The sequence below is a fragment of the Mesoplodon densirostris genome, chromosome 17 (assembly GCF_025265405.1).
Source record: "Mesoplodon densirostris isolate mMesDen1 chromosome 17, mMesDen1 primary haplotype, whole genome shotgun sequence".
In the NCBI taxonomy this organism is placed as follows: Eukaryota; Metazoa; Chordata; class Mammalia; order Artiodactyla; family Ziphiidae; genus Mesoplodon; species Mesoplodon densirostris.
The window spans coordinates 46,182,600-46,209,692 of NC_082677.1; the positions used below are offsets into that span (position 1 = coordinate 46,182,600).

The 27,093-nt window shown below is 38.0% G+C and overlaps 1 protein-coding gene across 2 annotated transcripts; it reads left to right on the forward strand.

Annotated features, from left to right (window-relative positions):
* The first annotated feature begins 19 nt into the window (after positions 1 to 19).
* BORA (BORA aurora kinase A activator) lies at positions 20 to 27,093 on the forward strand. Of its 2 annotated transcripts, none has more exons than XM_060079954.1 (12): positions 20 to 118; positions 1,040 to 1,207; positions 2,918 to 3,024; positions 6,078 to 6,123; positions 8,939 to 9,020; positions 13,757 to 13,822; positions 14,591 to 14,647; positions 15,066 to 15,292; positions 16,197 to 16,329; positions 18,164 to 18,774; positions 25,378 to 25,509; positions 26,793 to 27,093. In XM_060079954.1, exons 2-12 carry the CDS (start codon positions 1,055 to 1,057, stop codon positions 26,856 to 26,858), a joined length of 1,680 nt encoding a protein of 559 aa, XP_059935937.1. In that variant the 5' UTR covers positions 20 to 118; positions 1,040 to 1,054; the 3' UTR covers positions 26,859 to 27,093. The 2 variants fall into 2 exon arrangements, with proteins under 2 accessions (XP_059935937.1, XP_059935938.1); XM_060079955.1 differs by lacking the exon at positions 20 to 118 and adding an exon at positions 203 to 355.

The following is a 27,093-nucleotide window of genomic DNA, read 5'->3' on the forward strand; positions in this document are numbered from 1 at the left end:
TGGCTTAAGCGCGGAAGCGGGGAGTTAAAGAGTCTGTGCCTGTCGTGGGAGCTGGACTGGCACCTCGGAAGCGCCCTGGAGTCGCTTTGGGGGGCTTCCTATTTGTACACACCACTAGGTATGTTCTTTGTAGTTCCTGGCCTTTCCTCCTGTCTCGAATTGGAGAGCTCACGTAGCCCGGCTCCGGACCGGCCTGCACGCTCTCCTCGGGATGAGTGGAAGCTGCCCGGGAGTAGGTGCGGAAGAGGGGGCGCCAAGAAAGAGTGATCGAGTAGGGTTGGGGATGACACCGGCGTGAGTGTCCTCTTCTGTTCTTCACCTGAGGAGGCCAGCTGCAACGTCAGCCTTCCAAGGAGTGGGTTCTTTTTCTCTAGTTGTAGCTCCCCTTGACGGGAAATAATGCAGCCTCGCCTTCTATCCTGGGGGTCTTAGCCTTTCGCTAAGGGTGTTTGAGAAGAGGCAATCCAAAGTGGTTAATTTCCTAGCCCTAATTAGTCATTCTTTTCTGACGGGGGCTAATGTGCAAGAAAGGCACCCGTGCACAGAGAGACCAGAGACTTCCTGGTCTCTTGTTTGCTCGCTATTCATAATTGTTTAGTAACTGCAGTTTGCTAGGGAATTGCTGGGCTATCCGAATTATGTTCAAAGTGTATAGAGACTTGAGATAATGAATAAAAAACTGTAGGTATAAATTCTTTAGTGGAAAAAGGTTTTGTGCCTATTGGAACATTTAGTTGTCTCGAAGGCGGACCTGAACTCATTCACCTTTGGTTGACTGCTACTTACAAGCCACTTAACTTCTCTGAACTTGTTAATTCTCCTGCAAAATTATACCACTAATACTTTATTTCTCTAGCTTTCAAGGTTATTTAGAGGATCACATTTGTGTAAACTTATATAAAAAAAAAAGCCCAGGAGCCTTAGGTTTTGAGTTAATTCTTTTTGTGAACTGTATGTTTGTTGAATACATTTTAGTTGTCAAAATGAATGTCTGTGGAACTTTGTACTTTTATTATACATACTTCTGATTTCTTTTTAGTTTTCTCTCTGTGCTATGGGAGATGTCAAAGAATCAAAAATGCAAATAACACCTGAAACTCCAGGAAGAATTCCTGTTTTAAATCCTTTTGAAAGTCCTGGTGATTATTCTAATCTCCACGAACAAACTGTCTCCAGTCCTTCTGTTTTTAAATCGACAAAATTACCAGTAAGTTATTCTTGACTAGTGTTTCCGAACAACTTTAAATGTAATTATCTTTCTTTACAAGATAAGTGGGAAATTTATCATGGAACATACATATCTGGAATGTTCTTTTTAATTGTAATGTTCATTATAATGTAGTGGTTGGGCTAAAAATAACTTAGCCAGATTTTTTTTTTTTTAGTTAGCATTTCTTTTTATTTTATTCAATAGATAGCATGTTAGCTTCCTACAGCTGTGGGTGCTACTAGTTACTATGGTTGATGATATGTGTACTAATCCATAATAAAGAAGAAACTATGTCATCTAATTATTCTCCCGTCTTCAACAAACATTATTTGAGTGCTATTTGTCAGGTACAGTTCTTAGCTATAGAGGTTACACCTTGAACAAATCAGGGTCATAAAACACAAATTCTCAAAGAGCTTATACTCTCATCCAGGGGTCAGCAAACTTTTTCTGTCAGGGGCCAGATAGTAAATATTTCAGGCTTTGCAACTCATCTGGTTGCTGTTACAACTAGTCACCTCTAACTTGTATTGTAGAAGCGGCCGTTGGTAGTATGTAAACAATAAATGTGACTGTGTTCCAATAAAGCTTTATTTATGGACAGTGAAATTTGAATTTCATTTAATTTTCACATGTCATAAGTTACTAATATTCTTTTGGATTTTTGTCACCCATTCATTCTTAGCTTGCAGATTGTTTAAAAAGAAGTCAACCTCTAACGGGATAGACACAACTAAATTGGCAACTTCAAGAGAATATGTTATGTGCTATAACACAAGGATGATATGGAAGGGAACGTTGCTCTTTAGGAGATTAGGGAAGGCTTCATCTCTTTAGCTTATTTTTACTGTTATTGGCTACAGTGGAGAAGTTCTTTTGAAGTCTGATCTTTTAACTTAGTAAATTATCTAGGAAACTGTAAACTGGGTGGCTGTTGATGCTAGCTACACATTCATATCAGCATGAAGCTAGTTATGCACTAGAGGAAAGTTTTACAGTGATACACTTTATATTGAGTCATTATCTGACTTCATGATTTTAAATTGAATAGTATTAAATTTTAGTCTTAATAAAACTAACAGAATGACGGCAACTTAATCCTCAAAGCAAGAATGCATGACATCTTGGGTTTTTAGGCCTGATATTTCAAAAATATATTCTGAATTTACAGATTAGGATTGGATAAGTTTTTTGGTTTATTGGGTAATTGAATATAGAAAAGCAGCACTGGTTACCACTCATAATTATTTTGAGGATCACCTATTTTATGAGCTTTTGCAGGCACTTCTGTAGTTAGGACTTTGTTTAATTTCTGTTTAATTTCAGTTCATTCTTGGTGAAAATAAAGACTTGATAACTCTAAGAGATTTTTAGTTTTACTTGGTCATGTTGCATCACTGATGAGTGTTAATTGTGCAGTTTCTATACCTTTAATACTCTGTGATTTTTCTATTATTATGTAATTTAAACAATCACCCAGAGGGAAGACTTGGATATTTTAAAGAGATACAGTCAAGTCAGTTGATTTAGTGTGATTTGGTTACCATTTGCCATTTAATTTAGTAGTAAAGTCAAATTTTAAAATATGAGCTGTAAGATATTTTAGTATTATAACCACATTAATTTTTGAAGCTGACATTTGAAGTTAGCGTTTTGATGAACTATTTTAGTATACTTTTACTCATAAGATCGCTTTCTTTTGTTAAGACTCCAGGGGAATTTAGATGGTCTATTGATCAACTAGCCGTAATAAATCCTGTAGAAATAGACCCAGAAGACATTCATCGTCAAGCTTTATACTTAAGTCGTTCTCGGTAAGTTTTCCTTTTTGGCACCTAAGGGTAATAACGTACTTTCAACTGAAGAGAGATAGGAAATTCCAAGGTTGAATATTTTTATTTGGAAAGAAATCAGGGAGGAAGAATTATGATACAGATTTATCTTATCTAAATAAAGAGTGAGCTCAAAGAACTACATCCAGCAAGACCCCCTTGCTAACAGTTCCAGATCTGGGTAGGAGTCCTTTTCTTTTAGAGACAGTTTCCTCCCTCTGCTACTTATGGGACACCTTTGCTTCCCCAGCACTTGGTAGAAGGCAGGGCATTTTGAAATCTGTATCTTTGTACATGATTGTGACTTCTGCCATTGAATTTTTGTTCTGTTTTCCTTTTTGGTGGTAGGGGATAGAGTAAAATGCTGTTTTATTACCACCTACATTTAGGGAAGCTGAAAGTCCCTTTACCTAGTTAAGACACATTGAATGGAAGAGTATCCATTATCAACAGAGAGAACTTTTCTAGACATCATCCAGCTTTGACACTTGGGGATCTGATTTACATTATCAGCCTAGTAGTCACAGCAGCCCTAACTAATGCTTTTGTTAATGTGTTGTATGGATTTCCAAGTACTAGTGTGTCTTAGACTCCAGTTACTTAATGATGCCTAATGTAGTGAGACCATACACTTCTTTGGGGGAACACGCATACTTTTTGATTACCAACTGCAGTCATCTGTAATTACAAATTGCAGATAGCAGTAGTCAGTCATAGTTTGAGGGACTCTTTTGTTGATGTCAGTTTTATAGTTTGACTTTTTTTTATATTTGAAACAATCAAATCCTGATATGATCAGCTTTTAATTTTTGGTACTAAGGTACATGTGTTATTGGTCTAAGATAATGAATAATTCTTTTCCCTTTAACTAGAATTTAATCACACAAAGATGTACACGTATTGAGATGCTCTTGCAAATATTCATCTGGCTTTTCTACCCCCTTCCTCTTTTGGCTTGGTAGCTTGATGACCATCCCCTCATAATTCATTAAAGCACATCCAAAGTGCTGTAGCAAGGGACTAGAATGGGGATGGAGCATGAAAGATTTTCACTTAACACTAGATAATACCTTTGAGAGAGAAGGTGAAAAGAATATCTGAAAGCAAATGTGTCACGAATGAGACGAATTTTTTGTTTCACGCAAACTGTGTCCTGTACTTCGCCTCCTCTCTTCAGTATATTGATCCATGGACAGTCAAGAGAGATGCGTTGAACGCTGTGAGGCACTGAAGCAGTACAGGAGTTTCTTCCCGCCCTGCAGTCAACAAAGTTGTGACACAGCATTTCTTTACTTACTAGTAAATCCTGTATTGTTTGAGCAGGTTTGTGAAAAGAATCTTGGTGTATTTCAGTAGATAGACATGTAATGTAGAAGCGGGGGAAAGACCCTGATTTAATTTAACTTCCTCATGTCATTCAATGAATGGTTATGGCTTCTACCGAGGATAGTGAGTATACTCTTAAAACATGTTGATTCCTTCTTAGAAATAAGCAAAGGCTTCCAGTGTCTCTTCCTCTCTAACCCAAGTTCCCTATTTCAGTGCTTTCTGCCTTTTTCATGCCATGCTACACATAAAAATGAGAACTGCAAATCATCCTGGTGTAAACAAATGAGTCTGTCCATACAGGAGGTGCAGTCCTGAAAGCTCCTCCCTGCCTTGGCCACCAAGGGTCCATTCAGGGCATACCTGTAATACTGGACCCTGTATGCATCATGCTGGTCAGGATACCCTGCCCTATGTGACTCCTTAGAACCTTCCATGATCAGGCTCTCCACTATTTGGCCAAACTGATTTTCACTGCTTCTAGCCATCACTTGAATATTTCAGGTTATTAAAGTCCTCTGATGAAGCAGCAGAAGGTTTCTGAATGAGGTATTGCTAGATCAGAGCTTACTAATACTGTACGCTGTTATTGTTACGCCCTGTCATTTTGACCTGTTTATGTCCACAATAAGATGAAGAGAACTGAGTTAGTAATCTCAAAATGGCTGTTCAAGCTGAGATACGTGGATTATCATTGTAGTCTATTTTCTCACAATTCCCTTATTTGAGAGATCCACTTGATTTTAATTTCTAATACACGTACATTATTATAAGCTTTGTTAAGCTGCAAGTTATACATGAAAAAATTTGGAGAGAAAAAAGTATCTTACCAACTTATTGATGGTAAGCAAGTATTCTTTCTGGGAACAGATTAAAGAAGTGGGCCCTGGGAATTCCCTGGTGGTCCAGTGGTTAGTACTCTGCTTTCAATGCTGAGGGCCCAGGTTCAATCCCTGGTCAGGGAACTAAGATCCCACAAACTGCACGGCGGCTTGGCCAAAAAAAAAAAGAAGTGGTCCTACAAGGCTAACTGCTGAGTCCTTGGCAAGTATACGCCTTGTGCTTGAGACCCGACAATTTATATTAAATCTTACAGCTGATAAATTTGGGGTGCTATAATTGCATAATGTATCAAAGTGGGATAAAAAGAATTTGTTTGGACAAAGTTTTATATTTTATATTTCAAATTTTATATTGTTGATATTTCATTTCAGAATTAATAATTTTGCCTGTTTATTTAGAACTGTAAGGATGAGTTTTTTTTCCTTTTATTTCAGAGTAAGAGTTGATTCTAAAGTTACGACTATGATAAACTTGCTATAATTGAAGAAAAAGAATTTGGACAATTTTTAGATTTTTTTGGAGTGACATACTTCTTAATTTGTGGCAAAGTTTAGTCAAATTACTTTCTTTACATTGTTAATAGTAATTTAAAAATTGTATCAATGTCAGCCTTTTAAAAGAAAATATTATTCCATTCCAACTGTGAATGGAAAGGGGGGAGGTAGGCCTAACAGCACAAGGCTGAATGAATATCTAAATACTGTCATTTACGAAATGGATAAGGTCCCAATTTTTCTTTTAAAACGAGCTTAACATTTGCCAGTTTCCAATGGGGAAAGAAACGATTTCTTTGAAAGGTTATTATTTTAAATGTTCAATCTGCTGAAGTAATGGCATGGTTATTTTTCTTCTTTATCTCTGTATAGAATAGATAAAGATGTGGAAGACAAAAGACAAAAAGCCATTGAAGAGGTAACTTAAAACTGTTACTGATCATGAAGCTAGTTAAGCATCGATTCTGCGTGCACAGCACCTCTAAGAGAGGAAGACTTCCTTCAGATCCTTTCCTGTCCCAGCTCCCACACCAGCCTACCCATCCCCAGTCCCTCTCAGAGCTCCCCTAAGACCAGTGTTTTTGAGCTGTTCCAGCGCCTCTCATTGTAATGACCAGTTGAGTGCTTTTCTCCCCCAGACTGAATTCTTATTTGGCCAGCATTGTGCTTGTTCATCTTTTCATTCTCACGGCCTAGCACAGTTGGTCTTCCCTGTGCCTTGGATGAGCACAAACCATTGTTTCAAGTTGGAGTTTACATAGAGCAAGTTGAATATTTTCAAGCCTTGAAAGTCTAGATTGGCCTCAGTAACGGTTTTATCTTTTGTTCTTGTTCTTCGAATTTTTAAGACATAGAATATATTTCATGAAATATAATATACTGCTAACTAGAAAAAGTATATCCCAAAGGTAGGTTTTTTTCTTTTTAATAAAACTAATGAACTTAGTTTTTCACTTTTTGCTTTCTTTGTTTGCTGAACTCTTAGAGTGTAAAGGTTGTCTATCTAGATATTTGCTCAAAAGTCTTCATGTCATGGCAGCATTTTTTGTTTTTCCTTTTTCTCTCACTAGCCCCCTCTGCCCACCTCTATTCCTTAGCTGCACTTGGATCTTCTGCGCCCCAAAAGACTTCAGCTATGGCATGTTCAGAGATCCAGTGATGTGCTGGCCCCCATATTTCAGATGTAGCCTATTTCTTAGGAAATCGTTTCATATGCTTTACTCCTGAGAAACGTTATCTACTTCTTAATCTATCTAATAACTTCAAAATTTTAATTCTAATCCAGTCACTTGATTCCTCCCCAGTTGAATATTCTCAGACTCTTTCCCATTTCCCAACATTTTGGGAAGTATGCTTTCTCTTTCGAATTCTCGACTTAATTTTAAAGGGAAATTCAGGAGAAAAGTTAAGAAAATGAATTTGGAGTGAAGATTAGGGCCAATGTAGCAGAAGTTAATGTATCAGCAACAAATTAAATTCATACGTATACATGTGAAATACAATAGATACATGCACATAATAAAAAAAAACAAACTGCAAAGAAAAAATACAAAATGAAAATGAAGAGCCTTTTGTTCCCTGTCTCACTCCTTAAAAGTAATTACTGTAAAATTTCTTGAGTATACTTTCAGATTCGTGTGATCACATGTGTGATAATAGCACATGCCCTTTAAATATTTGCACATAAGTAGGATCATCATTTTTATACTGTTTTGCCTCTTACTTTTTTGCTTAATAATTTCTTAGAATTTTTTTTTGATTATCAGCATGTACCAGTTATTAATAAATAGCATACATAGTATTCCATTGTATGAATATATCATAACCTAATCCAGCCCCTATTGACAGATGTGTAGGTTGTGTTCAGTGTTTTTTCTATCACAAATAATGCTGCAGTGAACACACTTGTACATATATCTTTGTGAACTTGCTAAGTCAGAGGGTTTGTGTTTTCAGCTTTTGGTAGATTTTGCCAAATTGTCTTCCCAAAAGGTTGTACCAATTTATTCTCCTGGCAACGTTATGATACTGCCTGTTTTCTCATATCTGCAATATTGGCTGTTATCAAACTTCTTAATTTGTGCTACTCTTATTACTTTAAAAATTTCATCTTGTTATTTGGATTTGTATCTCTTTCATTCTCAGTGAACTTATACTTTGCTTCATGAGTTTGTGGGTCTTTTATATTCCTTTTTTTCTGGGAATTGTCTGTATCATCTCTGTTCCCCCTCCCCCCTCCTTTTTTCAACATCTTTTCTTCATGTTTTCATACGTAGTTTGTCAAAGAAGTTAGTTCCTTGTCATAGGTACAGCAAAATGTGAAGAAAATGTTCTGAGTTACCTCCAAAACATAGAGAGGGGAGGAGAAAATAGTGTATTACTTACTGTATTAGGCTTGATTAATTTTATATCCAGAATGAAAGAGGAAACACATTTATCCAAATGCTGTATCTCCATTTGAGTGTACTGGACAGTGGTGTGCTGGTAAATTAACAACAGGCCCTCTGACTGTGGGAGGAGTATGAGTTTTAGTGATTGCTGCTGTCCATAGTGTAAATACTCCAGCCATGGCCAATTTCAAGTTAGTGATATGACATCGCTGAATGGGGAAAGAAATGTAGCAGTACACCATTATATGTAGGCATTCTACCACACAGATACAAAAGACATAATTAACCTCAAGAGCATAGATTTTGGTAAATGTAGTAAAATAATTAGCAGATGATGATTTTGAGTCTTTATTACCTTTATTTTTAATATAGTTTATTTAAGTTTACATAATTTTAATATTGGCTTTGTTTGATAACTGACACACAGAATTCCTGAAATTTTAATAATTAGATCTTGAGAGACAGGACAAGCCAGCTCCAGCACACTATTGACACCGGCTTACACGTATACATTTATCTCCATTTATTCCTTCCCTCTTCATCCTCCCTTTTGTCAGCCTCCCCCTCATCTCCAAAAAAAATTGGGGGAGAAATGAAAAATATTTTCTTTATGATTAATAACCTTAGCTTAATTTGCAAATTTAAGTGGTTGATTTGAAGTATTAACACTTTCTTTATATATACACTTTAAGCTTTTCCATTTTACCTTTGCTCATTTGTGCTTTTAAGTATGAAATTTTAAAATATAACTATAAAGTCAGTATGTAACGTGTTTGATGGTTATTTAACACAGCTGCCTTTTCATGCTTCCTATGCCTAATTTTATGACTTTAATTTTCCTAGTTTTTCACAAAGGATGTCATCGTACCCTCTCCTTGGACTGATCATGAAGGGAAGCAGCTTTCAGAGTGTGATTCCAGTAAATGTGAGTGTGTTAAACATTGTTTGAATAAAAATCATGAAAATAGGGCTTCCCTGGTGGCGCAGTGGTTGGGAGTCCGCCTGCCGATGCAGGGGATACGGGTTCGTGCCCCGGTCCGGGAAGATCCCACATGCCACAGAGCAGCTAGGCCCGTGAGCCATGGCCACTGAGCCTGCGCGTCCGGAGCCTGAGCGTCCGGAGCCTGTACTCCGCAACGGGAAAGGCCACAACAGTGAGAGGCCTGCGTACCACAAAAAAAAAAAAATCATGAAAATAAAAAGCAATGGATGTAAAACAACATATAGTGAGTGTCAGTTTATCTGCTTTGGTAGGAAGCTTGCTCTAAATTAAATTTCTGGATACCGGAGGATTTAACTATTTAAGGGCTAGGATTCAAAACTTGACTAAAATTTACTAAATTCTTTTTTTTCTTGGCCATTCTATTTTGAATTTAACTTTTTCTTCATAATCATTGTGAATATCAGTTATAATGATGGTTATAAAAGATCTGTAGATGCAGAAATAGTTGGTATTGAATATAGAGCTGAACTGTTAATTTTTGAAGTGATTTTGAAGGTTAATTTTTTTTAATGAAATGCTTAAATTGCTTTGCTTTTTGCTAATTTCCTGGTTTCTTATAATAGTAGAGGAAGGATGGGCATGTATAGGACCTCTGGGACAGTGTAATACAGCTGATTATCTGCAAAATTAAAAAGGAAGTTGAAGAGCAAGCCAGTAATCTTTCAAATATTTTTCTACCTGTAGGAAATGGTTATCTTATATTTGCTCTCACTGCCCTTTGAGTTGTGAGCAATGTTCAAGTATTACTTGTTTATATGCATCCCTCATTTCAGTGGAATTGCCCGCTCTTCTGTATAGCATACATTAATTATGCTCTCAGTATAACAGGGAATATTTGTTCCATTCTTTATCAAAAACACAATATAGAGGGCTTCCCTCGTGGCGCAGCCATGGCCGCTGAGCCTGTGCGTCCAGAGCCTGTGCTCCACAACGGGAGAGGCCACAACAGTGAGAGGCCTGTGTACCGCAAAAAAAAACAAAACAAAAAAAACACAATATAGAAAAAAATGGATTGAGCACTTTTCATGTGTCCAGACAGTGTTAAGTGCTTTCAGTATTCCTTACAGCTCATATGAAGTAGGTGCTATTATTGGTCTCATTTTATAAGTGAGAAAATCTAGTTTTAGAAAGGTTAGAGCACTTGTCCCAGGTTACAGATATGATAAGGTGGCAGAACCTGGATTTAAAAGGAAGCATTTCTCAGTTCAGATTCTGAATCGTTGCAAACTAAAGGTGGCATGCACTAGTGGATGGAGACCTGGGTTGTAGACCTTCTGTATTATAAACCAGAAGGGGTGACCTTGATCTACTTTTTCAATCTCTTTAGGCCTCAGTTTCTCACTTGTAAAATCAAGGGGTTAAACTAGATGGTTGTGTGATAACATCCCTCCCAGCTCTAAAATTCTGTATCCAGGGTGACTTATTCATAGATGGTAGGTTTCTTCCCCCCAATTTTTTAATGTTGGATTTTTGAACAGGTGAATCAGCCTTGTTATGTGATCTTTTTTATAACATCATTTTATATTTGAAGTATCCTGTTTTAGTTAAAGTGAGGCAGATCAGGAAGATGCTAAAAATACTACATACAGCCTCTTTGGTATGCTCATCAAGCCCATGATGACAGAGGGCAGTGGTTAATTGGCAGGGGTGGGAGGGGGTGTGCAGGCCTGTGCCATCTACGATGGTGTTGGGAGATAGTTCAGTTCTCTGTGGGTCCCGCATTTCTATACATCTCATGAAGAGCGGCACGGACAGGTTTTGATCCAGACGGTTTTTTCAAGGCTGTTTGTATTGTGTACATCCTTGGAAAACAGAGATGGAGTATCCCTCTGGAGCAGAGGGTAGGTTTGTTTGGCTGTCTAGTACAATAATGGTAATGTCTCCCTCTGGGGCAGGTTTGCTTGCAGCTTATAAAGAATGGGAGGGCTTCCCTGGTGGCGCAGTGGTTGAGAGTCCGCCTGCTGATGCAGGGGACACGGGTTCGTGCCCCGGTCCGGGAAGATCCCACATGCCGCGGAGTGGCTGGGCCCGTGAGCCATGGCCACTGAGCCTGCGCATCTGGAGCCTGTGCTCTGCAGCGGGAGAGACCACAACAGTGAGAGGCCCGCGCACCGCAGAAAAAAAGAAACAAAACAGAATGGGATTTCCCGTGCTTAGGGTTCCTCAGCTGGGGCACAGACCCTCTGTGTGTGCTGTATCCACCTGGCCTCTTTCATGTTCCTTCCTTGGGACTGAGGGGGCAAAGGGAGCTGACGTGCACATGAAGCTCATGTTGCCTGCTGTGCTGAGAATAATGAAGTCCCTTTGTCTGTGACCCGAAGCCTCCTTTCTTCAGCCAGCATCTATGCAACGTTGACACGCTAACCTGTCAGACCCTTTACAGTTCTTGACCTATGGTAGCCACTAGCCACATGTGGCTATTTACATTTAAATAAATTAAAATTGAAATTTGAGTTTCCTGGTCATACATTCACATTTCAGGTGCTCAGTAGCCACACGTAGTGGTGACCGTATTGTCCTGCACAGATAATGGAACATTTCCATCATCACAGAAAAAGTTCTGGAAAACACTACCTCAAAGTAGAGATTGGCAACCTCTATCTGTAAAGGGCCAAATATTAAATATTTTAGGCTTTGCAGACCATACAGTTTCTGTTGCAACCAGTCTACTCTACTGCTTTACCGTGAAAGTGTATCCCTGATGATACATAATGAACGAGTGTGGGTGTGTTCCAGTAAAACTTTATTTACAAAAATAGGCAACCAGCCCGATTTGTCTCGTGAGCTATCATTTGCTGACCCTCACTCTAGAGTAATGCCATCTGGGTTTGAGTCGTGCCCAGTATAGCTTAGTAGCTGTGTGAACGACTTAGCTTTCCTGTGCCTCACTCTCCTTCCCTATGAAATGATGAAATGAGATAATACTTCAAAGATCATGTACCTAGCACATGGTAAGTGCTCAGTGTTATTTACCCAAAGAATAACAAAGACATTGGTGAGTCAGGGGGAAAAATGATTTTGTTTGTACACATTAGCTTATGCTGTCAATTTTTACTGTCACCAGTATTTATGCAACAAGGTGCTTCAGTGACTGTACTACCTACCCATTGCGTTTTTATTTATGGACTTGAACGAGAATTTCTCTGGGAGCTATACATAGGCTGAGGATTTCTGAGTTATAGGCTACGTGTTTTCTGATTTGACTGTGCGGTGCCAGACTGCTCGCCAGAACGACTGTACAGTCTGCACAGCCACCCGCAGTGCCTAGGGTTCCCATATCCCCACATCTCTGTGGGTACATGGCTTTCACATTTTTGCCTTTCTCATGGGTTGTTTGACATTCTAAATGATGGTTTTAATTTTCATTTCTCATATATTAACAGCCTTTTTTTTTCCTCTCTTGTAAAATGCCTATTTCTAATTCCTTCCTGTTGGAATTGTTGTCTCTTTCTTTTTCCTTTTAATTTCTAAGATACCTTGTAGTTACATTTGTAGTTATCTTAGTTCTAAACATTTCACATGTCATCTCCTGTCACATATGTGCTACTTTTGTTTTGATGTCTTTGGTTGCCTAGAAATTCTTATTTTGGTGTAATCAGATCCATCCATTTTTCCTCATTTGATTGTGGTCTTAAAGTCATCTATGAAGCCCTTTTAGAGGAAACAACCAAGAAAACACTTGCAATACAGTTGAAAAGTGGTGTGAGAATAATCCTGTCTAGATGGAAGACACAGTTTAAGCTGAGACTTGAGTTAGCCGGACTCGGGGAATGGGGCAGAAAAGTCAGAGAGGAAAGAATATCAGAAATACCTAGAGGTGAGAGAGAGAACCTGTTTGTTTTTTACGGTATTCAGATAATGTTCGGTTGGAGAACAGCTGTGCTAGAGACAGAGACAAGGTTTTGAAAGGGCTTTATTTACACCATTAAGGTGTTTGGACTCCAGCCTAAAGACCAAGGACATTACAGGGTTTTCGCAGCAGAGTGCCTTGGTTGCATTTGCCTTCTAGAAGGTCACACTGCCTACAGCAGAGAAGGCATTTGAATCTAGAATTCTATTTTTTTATTTTATTTTTTCACCCATTTATTTACTACCTGGTGCTTTTTCAGGTTAAGAAGCTTAATATTAGTCATTAGCTTCAGATTTTTAAAAAAATTATTTGCACCCATATTTTTGACTCCTCTCTTGGGGAAAAAAAAAAAACTGAACATGGTTTTATTGATCAAATTTCAGTTTCTTTCAGGATGGCCTGGTGCTTTAATTCCGACAATTTATCTATTTCCATTTTGGAAAAGCATCAAGCAACAGAAGATCTGTTTGAGGACACTGACGTTGACTAACATGTGTCCCCAACCTTTTAAGGTTGACGTCATGGAGAGCAACGCTGCTTTCCCTAAAAAGTATCTCTTGGTGCCGCCTTGCTGTGGTAATCCTTAAGTCTTATCCTTATGCTTCCTCAAAGTTGACCATCAATCAATTAATCAATAAAAAAACAAACAAACTTAGCAGAAACATGCCAAGTTATATACTTACATATGCAGACATTTATTTCTTAAATGTAAAAGTTTCCACACTTCATTTTTTTACTCTGGAAAACGTAACCCTAAAGTAAATGAAGAACAGAAAATGTAAGATTTTTCACTTAAAATGTTTTACAGGTATTAACGTCAATAATGAATCTCCAGTTGGAAGAAAGCTGACCATACATTCTGAGACAAGCAATGGTGAGTATGAATGTAAATTGGAAAAGAAGTATGTTCCATATTAAGCGACATTTGATGTTAATTTCAGCACATGTGATAACACTTCACTCTGGAATTGAAGTTGTTTACTTTTTATGAATAAGCTATATGAGAGCTGACCTTGAGAAACAGTTAGAATAGATATATGCAGCCATGTTTGAGAAGTGGCAATAGTGTGTTATTTTGTGGTTCAAATCACGTGAATCGAATTTTGGTTTTGGAAGGCATTCTTTTGAAAATTTGTTAATATTGGGAAATCTATCCCCAAATATATATAGGCCGGCTCCTTTTTTTGTTGTTTTTTGCGGTACGCAGGCCTCTTACTGTTGTGGCCTCTCCCGTTGCGGAGTACAGGCTCCGGACACGCAGGCTCAGCGGCCATGGCTCACGGGCCCAGCCGCTCCGCGGCATGTGTGATCTTCCCGGACCGGGGCACGAACCCGTGTCCCCTGCATCGGCAGGCGGATTCTCAACCACTGCGCCACCAGGGAAGCCCAGGCTGGCTTCTTTTTTGATACAAGTGCCAGCAGCACAACCAGAAGTTAACTTTTACCATTAACAGATTTACATCAGTGCTGGAAAGTGTGGGAAACAGGAAGGTGGCATGTTATGGAATGGGATGCGTAAAGTAAATAATTCAGTTTGTCTGGAGCATCATGGGGAGGTGGTTGATGGGGAAGCACATGCTAAACTGCATGGGATACACTTGCATTGATTTAACCACGTTTGTGTTTATCTGCTTGCTTCCAGCTGCTTGCCAGACATTGCTGTCTCTTCCTGTGGATTTTAATTTAGAAAAGGTATTAGGTAAGTACTGTATTTGTTTAAACCTTTAATAACTTAAATAAAAGGTTTTGTCTTAATGGCTTTTTGTAAGTGGGAATCTGTGGCAATGCTTCTTTCTAAAGAAGTGGGGAAGCCGTCCTGAAATTACTCATTTTTCTTTAATATGGCCTGAATTAGCCTTTTTATCATAGTGAACTTAACTGTAGACATAAACTATTCATGAACACATCTTATTGGCACTACCCATACTAATAATGAGGCACAAAAAAAAGAAGGGATCGTTTCAGATTTCAAGCAGCACCTGTGCAGTTAAACTTTGCCCTCTTTTTGGAAAACAATTCAAACATAGAGATTGGTTTTTAGAACATCAGACAACTGAAATATAATTGCTCTTCCAAATGACTAGCTCTGCCTTTTATTCTGTTAATATTAAATATAGGTGACTATTTTAGAGCTGATGAATTTGCAGATCAATCTCCTGGAAACCTCAGTTCTTCATCCCTCAGAAGAAAGCTATTTTTAGATGGCAACGGAAGTATCTCTGACTCCTTACCTCCAGCTTCTCCCAGAAGTCCTCGTAGTGGTGCTCAAGCATCACTTGAGGTTTTTTATTCAATAGATTTATCTCCTGTGCAGTGTAGGAGCCCTGTGCAGACCCCGAGTTCGGTAAGAAGTGGGCCAAGTGACTGGTTGGTTGGCTATAGGCATCTTGGACCTAGATGCTCCTATTGCTGTCAAGAGGAATGATTGTCTTTTGGGTTTTATATTTCATGCGGATTAGCCTAGTTCATATTTTGTCATTTAGGTATAGGAATGTTTTTGGTCAGACTCTCCAATTTTGTATTTAGAGGTAAATGAGTCTCAAGGAATTTCAGGGTAAGGTACTTACTGAATTACGGAAGATTTTCAGTATAACACAGCTAGATTGGTGTTAGTGGACTAACCTAAAATTTTTCATAAACTGCTACTTGGTTTGTGTAAATACGGTGCATTTATATTTTATCTTCTCTAGTATATTCTATTTCAGAATTTTTGGAATAGTCTTCTTAACTATCCTTGTTACAGGATCCCTTGCCTTTTAGCGTGTTTTTTTGTTGTTGTTGTTTTACCTTTTTTTTCTTATTAAAGTATAGTTGACTTACAGTATTGTATTAGTTTCAAGTGTACAACAAAGCGATTCAGTTATATATCCGTATATATGTTTTTTTCAGATTCTTATCCCTTATAGGTTATTACAAAATACTGAGTAGAGTTCCCTGTGCTATACAGTAGATCCTTGTTGATTATCTATTTTATATATAATAGTGTATATATGTTAATCTCAAGCTCCTAATTTATCCCTCCCCACCTTCCCCTTTGGTAACCATAAGTTTGTTTCCTGTGTCTGTGGGCCTGCCTTTTGGTGTCTTGCCTTTTGCCACAAAGCAAAGGTGGCATCTTGCTTTCTGGTGAATAACCAAAGTTATACAACCTAGTTTATGAATGTGTTTCAAAAATAAAGGTAAACAGCACTTGGTGTAACAGCTAAGGAAGAAAACCGTGTAATTTTATTTATTTATTTTTATCACAGGGTCAGTTTTCTTCTAGCCCTATTCAGGGTAGTGCAAAAAAATACAGTTTGGGAAGCATAACCAGTCCTTCACCTATTTCTTCACCCACTTTCTCACCAATTGCATTTCAAATAGGAAAGGCACCACTCTCAGGTATGTCTTGTAATACAACTCCCAATTAAAATTTTATATTGTCAATATTTGTAATTAAAGAGTCTCTTTTTAGCTTGTTCTAACTACAGAGCTCCAAGTGACCAGTCACCCTTTTAAAATTTAGAAACTTGGATTTTTTTTTTTTTTTTTTTTTACAAAAGGAACAATTTACTTTCAAAGACTGAAATTCGCAGCAAAGTTCTGCTCTCATGTCAGATACAGGTAATTTGATTAGCAGTATTTATACCACACATCTTACAAGCAGAATCAAAGAAAGATGGCTGTCATAGAGATAAGTTGGTTTCGGTATGCCTTCCAGTGTGTAGGTTCAGACTTTGGTAATCAGACATTCATATTGCTATTGTGTAAAGGTATATTTGTTTGAGTAAAGGTTTTAGGTAGTGTGTGGGAATTTACATATTTTTCTTTGCAATATGTCAGTTTTTCCTTGAAAAAAATTATAGCACTTCTTGAAAATTATTCACGGTTTACAAAACCTATTCATAGTAAATAAAATTGGAAAACTGAAAACTATTTTTGTTAGTCTTCCTTTTATATATGTACATGTGTATGTGTGTAAGTATCTCCATACATATATGAACACACACACACACACACATAGTTCTATATCCTGCTTTTTTCACAAAGCATTCGATTAGGAGTATTCTCGTAGGTCATTCAAGTCATTTATTATTGTTTGAAACCATGATTTTGAATCACTATATGATATTCCATTTCACGGATGTATCTTTTGTTTTCAATCATTGATAAACATTTAAATTATTTCTAATTTTTCCTTGTATGTACAGTGTATTGTACATATTTATTTCTTTAGGTTAAATTCTCAGAAGTGGAATTATTTGGTGAAAGGGGATGACTGTTTTGAAGGCTCTTGAATTTTATCAAATTTTCTTCATAAGAAGTTGTACCAATTGAAATTTTCATCAGTGGTGTGTGAAATGTCATCTTTTTCCCCATCTAGCAACACTGGTCTTACCATTCTTTTTGATGTTTGTTAATTTGGTACATTACAAAAAGGTCTCTTACTGCTTTAATTTTCTTGTCTTTGGTTATTACAATGTTGAACTTTTTCCAAATGTTTATGGGTCATTTTTTGGGGGGGATTATTAGTTCAGACTTCAGTGTTTCTGTTCAACAAATGGTCTCTCATTACTTTAATTTCCATATTTTTTATTATTTGTGTGACCAAATACTTCATATGTTCATTTACCATTGGGAGGATTGTTTGTATGCTTTTGCCCATTTTTTTAAACTTTTGTTTTTCTTAAGCTAACAAAGCTATAAAAATTATTAACTTTTAAGGCATTTTGATCATTTTGTTTTCCATTGTTAAGCTCTTTATTGTTACAAATATTATTTTGCAGTTTTTTGTTTGCCTTTTAATGTTGCTTATAGTATTTTACGTAAACAGAAATAGATTATTACATATTTCATTTACCAGGTACAGCTGTTAATTTGCAGCTATCAGTTGGTTTGTTCTGTTATCTTGGATGTGAACAGCATTGTTATAGTAGCAATGTGCTTGTGAGGAAATAATTCTCAGGGAATAAAATATTTTGTTTAACTGAAAAAGGGAAAGTGCCAGAGGAATTATTTTTGAAGAGCCTCACCCTATTTATGGATACACATTCATTTGTGCTATTATTTTTAACACCAAAATTTCACTTCAGGAAACAACACTACTGTTAGAGAAATCCAGTTTTTCTGGCATGAAACATGATGATGACCATTTAGTAATGGCTTTTCCGTGTCTATGTTTTCATGATGTGATTTTTCCTTCCCAATCTTTTTTTTTCCACTCCCAATCTTTTAGAGCAAAGGAAGTTAACTCTCCATTCTCCTGATGCTTCGTCTGGAACAAATTCTAATGGAATTACCAATCCGTGTATCAGAAGTCCTAATATAGATGGCTGCTCACCAATTAAAAATTGGTCTCCTATGAGACTTGAGATGTGTACAGGGGGTGCTAAGTATCGGCCCTCACTGATTCGGGTACCTTTTACTCTCGAGGCTCACAGCGAAGATGAAGGAGACAAGGCAGATGTTCCTTCCACAGACGCCTCCTCCCTAGCCACAGGCACGGCCGGAGTCCACCTGCCACAGTTCGATGGTGACACTTGTCCACATGGCGCGCACTTGGTAGTGACCGCCATGTCTATTACCCAGAACCAGTCCGGTGCTTCTGAGAAAGAATTGGCACTGCTGCAGGATGTGGAAAGTGAGAAGGAGAATAACACTGTGGATATGGTCGATCCCATAGAGATAGCAGATGAGACCACTTGGATCAAGGAGCCCGTTGATAACAGGAGTTTACCCATGACTGACTTTGTGAGTGGGCTCGCCTTCAGTATTGAAAACTCTCACATGTGCATGTCACCTCTCGCGGAAAGCAGTGTCATTCCTTGTGAAAGCAGTAACATTCAGGTAAGGTATTTGAATATTCTAGAGTCCCTTCCTTGGTCCCTTGGTGTTCTTCATCCTTTCTTTTGTAAGATTATAGTGAGAAAATGTGTTGTATGTGAGACTTATAGCATTACATATGTATTTTTAATCAGTACTGAGTGATATCAAGAGGGTTAATTCTTTTAACTTGGACTGATGATGCATATATTTAATATTCACATTCACTGATATTTATTTGGAGTAGGAAAATAAGAGAGCAGAAAAGAAATCAGGCTGCTCTGTTTTTACAAACTGCTAGAATCCGGCAACTTCTCAGGGTTCACCTCTCTTTCCTGTGGAGCTAGTCCCCAGAGAATTCAGTTTCTGGTGTAGTGTTTGTATTCTAAAAATACAGTAGTTTTGGTTTTTCCTTTATATAAGTTAGGAAAAGCAGTTTAGAGCACTTTTATGTATATTTCTTTTGGACTTTTAAAAAAATGTGATTTGTAACCACCATTTTTCATGTAATCATACATTTCCAATTTTGCAATATCTGACAACAGGAAAGCATGATTCATTTGACAAATACACGTCACAGCAGCGCTTACTTTCAGAAAGACATTTGTTCCACTAACTGTCATATTCTTTGAGTTGAGAGTTTTGAAAGAACTTTAAACTAGAAAGGCAATTCTACCTGCCATTTCATAGTAACAATATCTAACACTTATGTAGCTCTTACAATATGTCAGGCATTATTCCAGGTACTTTACACATGTTAATTTGTTTAATCTTCACAACGGTCCTGTGAAAGAGGTATACTGTCATCCACATTTTACAGATGAGGAAACCGAAGGTCAGAGAGGTTCGGTCAATTGCCTGTATAGCTAGCAAGTGGTGGAGTCAAAAGATTCAAATCCTGGCAGTCTGGGTTCCATGTTCTTTAATCCAAGTTTATACTGACCCATAGTAATAGTTAATACTACACTGTCTTCCAGTGTACCAGACACTCTTCTAACCTCTTTATAGATACTAATTCATCTGATTCTCACAACAACTCTATAATGCTTTAGTGCTGTCAGTTTTTTTTTCTTTTGAAATTTTTATTAGGTTGCTTTCTTTTTTTTTTCTGCTTTATAACAAACTTAATCAGTTATACATATACATATGTTCCCATATCCCCTCCCTTTTGCGTCTCCCTCCCACCCTCCCTATCCCACCCCTCCAGGCGGTCACAAAGCACCGAGCTGATCTCCCTGTGCTATGCGGCTGCTTCCCACTAGCTATCTACCTTACGTTTGGTAGTGTATATATGTCCATGCCGCTCTTTTGCTTTGTCACAGCTTACCCTTCCCCCTCCCCATATCCTCAAGTCCATTCTCTAGTAGGTCTGTGTCTTTATTCCTGTCTTACCCCTATGTTCTTCATGACATTTTTTTTCTTAAATTCCATATATATGTGTCAGCATACAGTATTTGTCTTTCTCTTTCTGACTTACTTCACTCTGTATGACAGACTCTAGGTCCATCCACCTCATTACAAATAGCTCAGTTTCGTTTCTTTTTATGGCTGAGTAATATTCCATTGTATATATGTGCCACATCTTCTTTATCCATTCATCCGATGATGGACACTTAGGTTGTTTCCATCTCCGGGCTATTGTAAATAGGGCTGCTATGAACATTTTGGTACATGACTCTTTTTGAATTATGGTTTTCTCAGGGTATATGCCCAGTAGTGGGATTGCTGGGTCATATGGTAGTTCTATTTGTAGTTTTTTAAGGAACCTCCATACCGTTCTCCATAGTGGCTGTACCAATTCACATTCCCACCAGCAGTGCAAGAGTGTTCCCTTTTCTCCACACCCTCTCCAGCATTTATTGTTTCTAGATTTTTTGATGATGGGCATTCTGACTGGTGTGAGATGATATCTCATTGTAGTTTTGATTTGCATTTCTCTAATGAGTAAAGATGTTGAGCATCCTTTCATGTGTTTGTTGGCAGTCTGTATATCTTCTGTGGAGAAATGTCTATTTAGGTCTTCTGCCCATTTTTGGATTGGGTTGTTTGGTTTTTTTTTGTTATTGAGCTGCATGAGCTGCTTGTAAATTTTAGAGATTAATCCTTTGTCAGTTGCTTCATTTGCAAATATTTTCTCCCATTCTGAGGGTTGTCTTTTGGTCTTGTTTATGGTTTCCTTTGCTGTGCAAAAGCTTTTAAGTTTCATTAGGTCCCATGTGTTTATTTTTGTCTTTATTTCCATTTCTCTAGGAGGTGGGTCAAAAAGGATCTTGCTGTGATTTATGTCATAGAGTGTTCTGCCTATGTTTTCCTCTAAGAGTTTGATAGTGTCTGGCCTTACATTTAGGTCTTTAATCCATTTTGAGCTTATTTTTGTGTATGGTGTTAGGGAGTGATCTAATCTCATACTTTTACATGTCCCTATCCAGTTTTCCCAGCACCACTTATTGAAGAGACTGTCCTTTCTCCACTGTACATTCCTGCCTCCTTTATCAAAGATAAGGTGACCATATGTCCGTGGGTTTATCTCTGGGCTTTCTATCCTGTTCCATTGATCTATCTTTCTGTTTTTGTGCCAATACCATACTGTCTTGATTACTGTAGCTTTGTAGTATAGTCTGAAGTCAGGGAGCCTGATTCCTCCAGCTCCATTTTTCGTTCTCAAGATTGCTTTGGCTATTCGGGGTCTTTTGTGTTTCCATACAAATTGTGAAATTTTTTGTTCTAGTTCTGTGAAAAATGCCAGTGGTAGTTTGATAGGGATTGCATTGCATCTGTAGATTGCTTTGGGTAGTGGAGTCATTTTCACAATGTTGATTCTTCCAATCCAAGAACATGGTACATCTCTCCATCTATTTGTATCATCTTTAATTTCTTTCATCAGTGTCTTATAATTTTCTGCATACATGTCTTTGGTTTAGTGCTGTCAGTTTTGACATGCTAAAGTGTAAAACTCATGGAGGGATTTCAAATGATCCCAAATTACATATAATCTTTTGCTCATATTTTATGCCTATGTTGTCTATCCTGACTTCTAGGATTGTTGCTCAAAAAAATACACTAGAATCGCTTTTACATAGTCCAGCTTCTAAATTTGGTTTCTAAGTAAAGAAGCACATCCAGTCAAACTTAGCCTTAAAGGTATTGTTAACTTTTTTGCTCTCCTTTTTTCTTACTGCCTCTTTTTTTCAGGGCATCTATAGAAGCATTATAGAATACTTAAATGGAAATACACATTAATCATCCAGTCCGACTACCCCTTGGAAGCCTGTCTCATTATAAATTGCCATCTCTTTCTGCCTGAGTACCTGCAGGGGTATCCCAGCCCACCTTAGAGGACTTCTCTCACCATTTACAAGCCTCTTCCCTAGCGAGCTGAACTATGGTTCTGTCTGTGGTATCTACCAGTCAGTTTGAGTTTTATCCTTTGGGTCATATCATAATAATGTGTACTGTTTGCAGGACATTTTATAGTTTAAAAATGTTTTCTATACATTCTTTCCTACCACAGGGGTAGCTCCAAACATTCGAAGACAGTCACATTTTCCCAGGGCCTTTTGACTTGCTTTACTGTGACGGGTTGGCCTCCAAGCATTGTACACAGCTGTATTCCTGGAATATCCCTTCATCATCCTGAGAATTCCCTTAACCTCTCGCATGTTCTGTACCCCGTTCCTCTGTTTCCTGGTTTACTTCTCACTTGACTGGAACACATTTTCCAGTAGCTTTCTGAGGAAGAGTACCTTTTTCAAGATACTGCACGTCTGATCACATGTTCTTTATTCTCTCACATTTGAGTTGGAAATAATTTTCCTTCAGACTTTGTTTCGTTGATTCTGTTTTCAGTGTTGCTGGTGAGAGATCTGAAACCATTTTAATACTTAATCTTTTGCATATGGTCTCTCTTTTTTTTTTTTTTTTAATTTTTTAATTTATTTATTTATGGCTGTGCTGGGTCTTCGTTTCTGCGCGAGGGCCCTCTCCAGCTGTGGCAAGTGGGGGGCCACTCCTCATCGCGGTGCGCGGGCCTCCCACCATCGCGGGCTCCCCTGCCGCGGAGCACAGGCTCCAGACGCACAGGCTCAGCAACTGTGGCTCACGGGGCCAGCCGCTCCCTGGCACGTGGGATCCTCCCAGACCAGGGCCCGAACCCGTGTGTCCTGCATCGGCAGGCGGACTCTCAACCACTGCGCCACCAGGGAAGCCCTGCATATGGTCTCTTTTTATCCCTTTCTGGAGTAAAGGATCCTGAAATTTCAGTGATTCTTTGGTGTGGGTTCCTTTTCATCAGTTGTGCTGGGCACTCAGAGGGCCCTTATGATCTGTAAACTCATGCCCTTCACTTCTTGGATCTTTTCTTTTTTTTTTTTAGAAGATGTTGGGGGTAGGAGTTTATTAATTAATTTATTTATTTTTGCTGTGTTGGGTCTTCGTTTCTGTGCAAGGGCTTTCTCTAGTTGTGGCAAGCGGGGGCCACTCTTCATCGCGGTGCGCGGGCCTCTCACTATCGCAGCCTCTCTTACCGTGGAGCACAGGCTCCAGACGCGCAGGCTCAGTAGTTGTGGCTCACGGGCCTAGTTGCTCCGTGGCATGTGGGATCCTCTCAGCCCAGGGCTCGAACCCGTGTCCCCTGCATTTGCAGGCAGATTCTCAACCACTGCGCCACCAGGGAAGCCCTCTTGGATTTTTTCTTGAATAATATCTTAGATTTCTCTATCATTTTCACCATTCTTTGGAACTCCTTTTGGTTCTCCAATTTTAAAAAATCTTTTCACAGTTTTTTTTTTTTTTTTAACTCCCTTTTGTTCTAATTTTTGGGAAATTTGCTCAACTTCATACAATAACCCTTCCATTGAGTTTTTATTTCCGCATCTTAATCTTAAATTTGTAAGCTTTTTTGTTTGTTTTGCTTTTGGTATTAATTTAAAAATCTGTAGAGTGGCTGGCAAAGCGTTGCATGGTCTGGTCTTCCCCTTACTCTCCAGCCTCATTTTGTTTCCCTTCCTTCTCCGTTTCAGTCACATTGGCTTTCCAGAGTTTGGAATACCATGTTGTCTCCCTTGACACCTGTGGCGGGTAATGAGATGACCTGAGTTGTCTGGTTGGCACATAGTAGGCACTGACATTAGTAGTGGTCTGGATGGGAGCCAGTGTGGTAAGCCACCATGTTATGTTAGGGGCACCCATGATCCTTCTCTTCCTAGAGAGTAGGACAGACTCCCTGTGTACTGTACTCCCTGCACCACAAGGGTTTTGTTCAAATGGAACATCACTCCCAGGAGTAAACAAATATGCATCCATTCCCGAAAACTGGAAACATTTTTCTTAAGATGATGATAGAATGCACTTTCTAGGCTATTCTTATGTTTGTGTTGGGGGCAAATGTAGTCTTTCCTTCGCTGATCATAATTTGCATAAAAGGGCGTAAGTGCAAGATGACTGCGTTGTGGGTTGTGTTGTTTGGTGTTCGTCACTGTGCACGTAAGTGTGGAGCGTGCAGCGAGTGGACAGGGGCAGTGGGGCCTCAGCTCTTCGTCATCTCATTCCGACACTGTGAAAGTTACCCTTTCTGAGCCTTAGCCTCATTTGTGAAGTTAATAGGGTGCTGCAAGGAGAAAATAAGAATATTACATGGAGTGCCATACAGGGCTGGTGCTTTTTTAGGCCCTCATGAAATAAATATTTGTCATATTTGTACCCAAACTGAAGTTTGCTAGTCCCTTTTTTCTTTTGCTCTTTTGGGCTGTAACGGTGTGTTGTAGAGTGCTGTAATTTTAATTAAGATGAAAAGCTGAGCTAACATCTAGAACCATTTATATACGTGGTATTATTATGAAGGTAAGATTTTTATTTCAACGATGGGTATGAGTATAATGTAAGCCACCTTTTAAAAAATGTGTATTGTTTTGAATCCTCTTAAAGGTAGCTTGCCATTTAGGTAAATTTTATTTAGAGATGCAAGTAAGCCATTTAAGACAAGCTTGGTAAATGAGTTGGAAGAAGTTGATCGTAATCTTCATTTTCATCTACTGGGTGTGAGCACAAAGTAACAAGGAAGTATGTTCTTAGTGGCTTGTACACTGACTTTCAAGAAAATTACAGGGACTTCCCTGGTGGTCCAGTGGTTAAGACTCTGCGCTTCCACTGTAGGGGGTGGGTTGGATCCCTGGTCAGGGAACTAAGATCCCATATGCTGCGTGGTGCAGCCAAAAAATAAATTAAATAAAATAGCCTAGAATTTTAAAAAAATAAAGAAAATTACAAGATATGTTTTATTAGAAGGAATTATAGTAACTACTTTGAAGAAGAAGCAATTTTGTTTATTACTTTTAAAATTCATTCAGTATGATCAATATTAAATTGTATTGTTAATACAATATTAAATTGTATCATTCAGTTGTGAATGATAGTATATAGTGATTCATTTAAATGTTTTAAAATATTGTCTTTATATATAATTACATTAGCCATATCTTACATATATATATTTTATATAAATATTTTAAAATAAATTTACTTATTTAAACATAAAAGTTCTTCAAAATAAATTTTGTGGTCAAGTGAATTACACTTTGCAATGTTACCTGTGGTGGTTTTTTTTCTCTCTCTCCTTCTCATTCCTGTCAGATGGATAGTGGCTATAATACACAGAATTGTGGAAGCAATATTATGGATATGGTTGGAGCAGAAAGTTACTGCAAAGAAAGTGATGCACAAACCTTGGAAGTCGAGAATAAATCTCAAGTTTTTAATATAAAGGTATGGAAAAAACAGAGAAAGCTTGATATGGTTGTAGTTCTTTAAGTATTTACTAAATGTGACTATTTTCAGCCTATTTTTTTCCCGTTTTGTGTAAAATTTCGTTAATTATTATCTGTTGATGCCTCATCCTGTCTTCAGTTCATTTAATAGCAGGAGAAAGTGCTTCAAAATTTTATTTCCCTACCTCTTCTGCTATGAGGGAGCATAACAGAAGAGGTGGGGGAAGGAGAGCTAGCGCTGCTCTGGAAATGAGGCTTGAAATCAGTTCCTTTAAGCGAAAAGGGGAACAGGAGAAGGTGCCCAATAGGAGGTGGAGGGTTTTGCCTCTAATATTGGCTCAAAGCTAAACAAAAAAAAAGCATCTTGATTACTAGAGAGGGAAATAGTACAACTGAGAGATTACACATCAGTTACGAGCACTCAAAGGTAAGGGTTCTTTTCTTAAAATCCAAGCCTTTAGAGATAACACATGTGTATGTAAAAAACTGGGTATTTATACAAAAGTATACTGTTGAAGTGAACACTTACTGAACCTCCAGATAGGATGGTTATGTCTGTATATGGTTGGCGAGTTCCACATCCATGGATTCAACCAACCTCAGATCAAAAATATTCAGGGCAAAAAACCCCACAAAATCCAGAGTTCCAAAAGCAAAACTTGAATTTGCCATGTGCCAGCAACTATTTACATAGAACTTATGTTGTATTTGCAACTATTTACATAGTATTTACACTGCATTGGGTATTATAAGTAATCTAGAGATGATTTAAAATATATGTAAATACTACGCCATTTCATACGAGGGACTTGAGTATCCATGGATTTGGGTATCCTTGGAGGTCCTAGAACCAATCCCCCATGGATACTGAAGGACAACTGTATTCAGATTTGAAGAATCCCATCATAATTTTAGGCACTGATCAGGAGAATTTTTTATTTTTATATGTCAGTTTGTTAATAAACAATAAACATCAAGTGTGCAACTAAACATAACTCTCCAAACGAATATTCAAGTTTAATATGGAGGCCACGTTATTTTACCTTTCCTCCGTTTTGTCATGAGGTGCGATTGTCCTTGTCTATTTAAAAGCAAGCAAGCATTAAGATACAGGAAGTACTTTTATGATACAGAATACTGATTTGTAACAAAATGTATCTTCACTGTCCCTTTAGAGTGCATAAGGAAGTTTGCATCTCGGTTTTTAAAACAGTTCACATAATTGTTGTATCCTTGAATGGTCCTATTTAAACTGAAAATAAGGTATCTTCTTTTTCACAGCAAGACCACTCAGTGCAAAGGTGTTGGATGAAAATTGCAAATCGCCCTCAATGCAGCAGCCCGTAGAGTACCTCTCTCAGAACCAAAGACTCTAACTGGACAGCTCCTCACATATTTTTCATGCATGGGATCCATAATGTGATCATGATGGGGAAGAAACTGCTTCAACTAACATGCTGAGCTTCTTTTCTTTCCCTCCTTAATGTGAAAAATCAAGGGCTTAAATTTAGTGACAACAGAAAAGCTCCTGGAACTTTCAAGAAGTTACTGAAGTTCAGTTTTTATCAATAAATATTTTTGT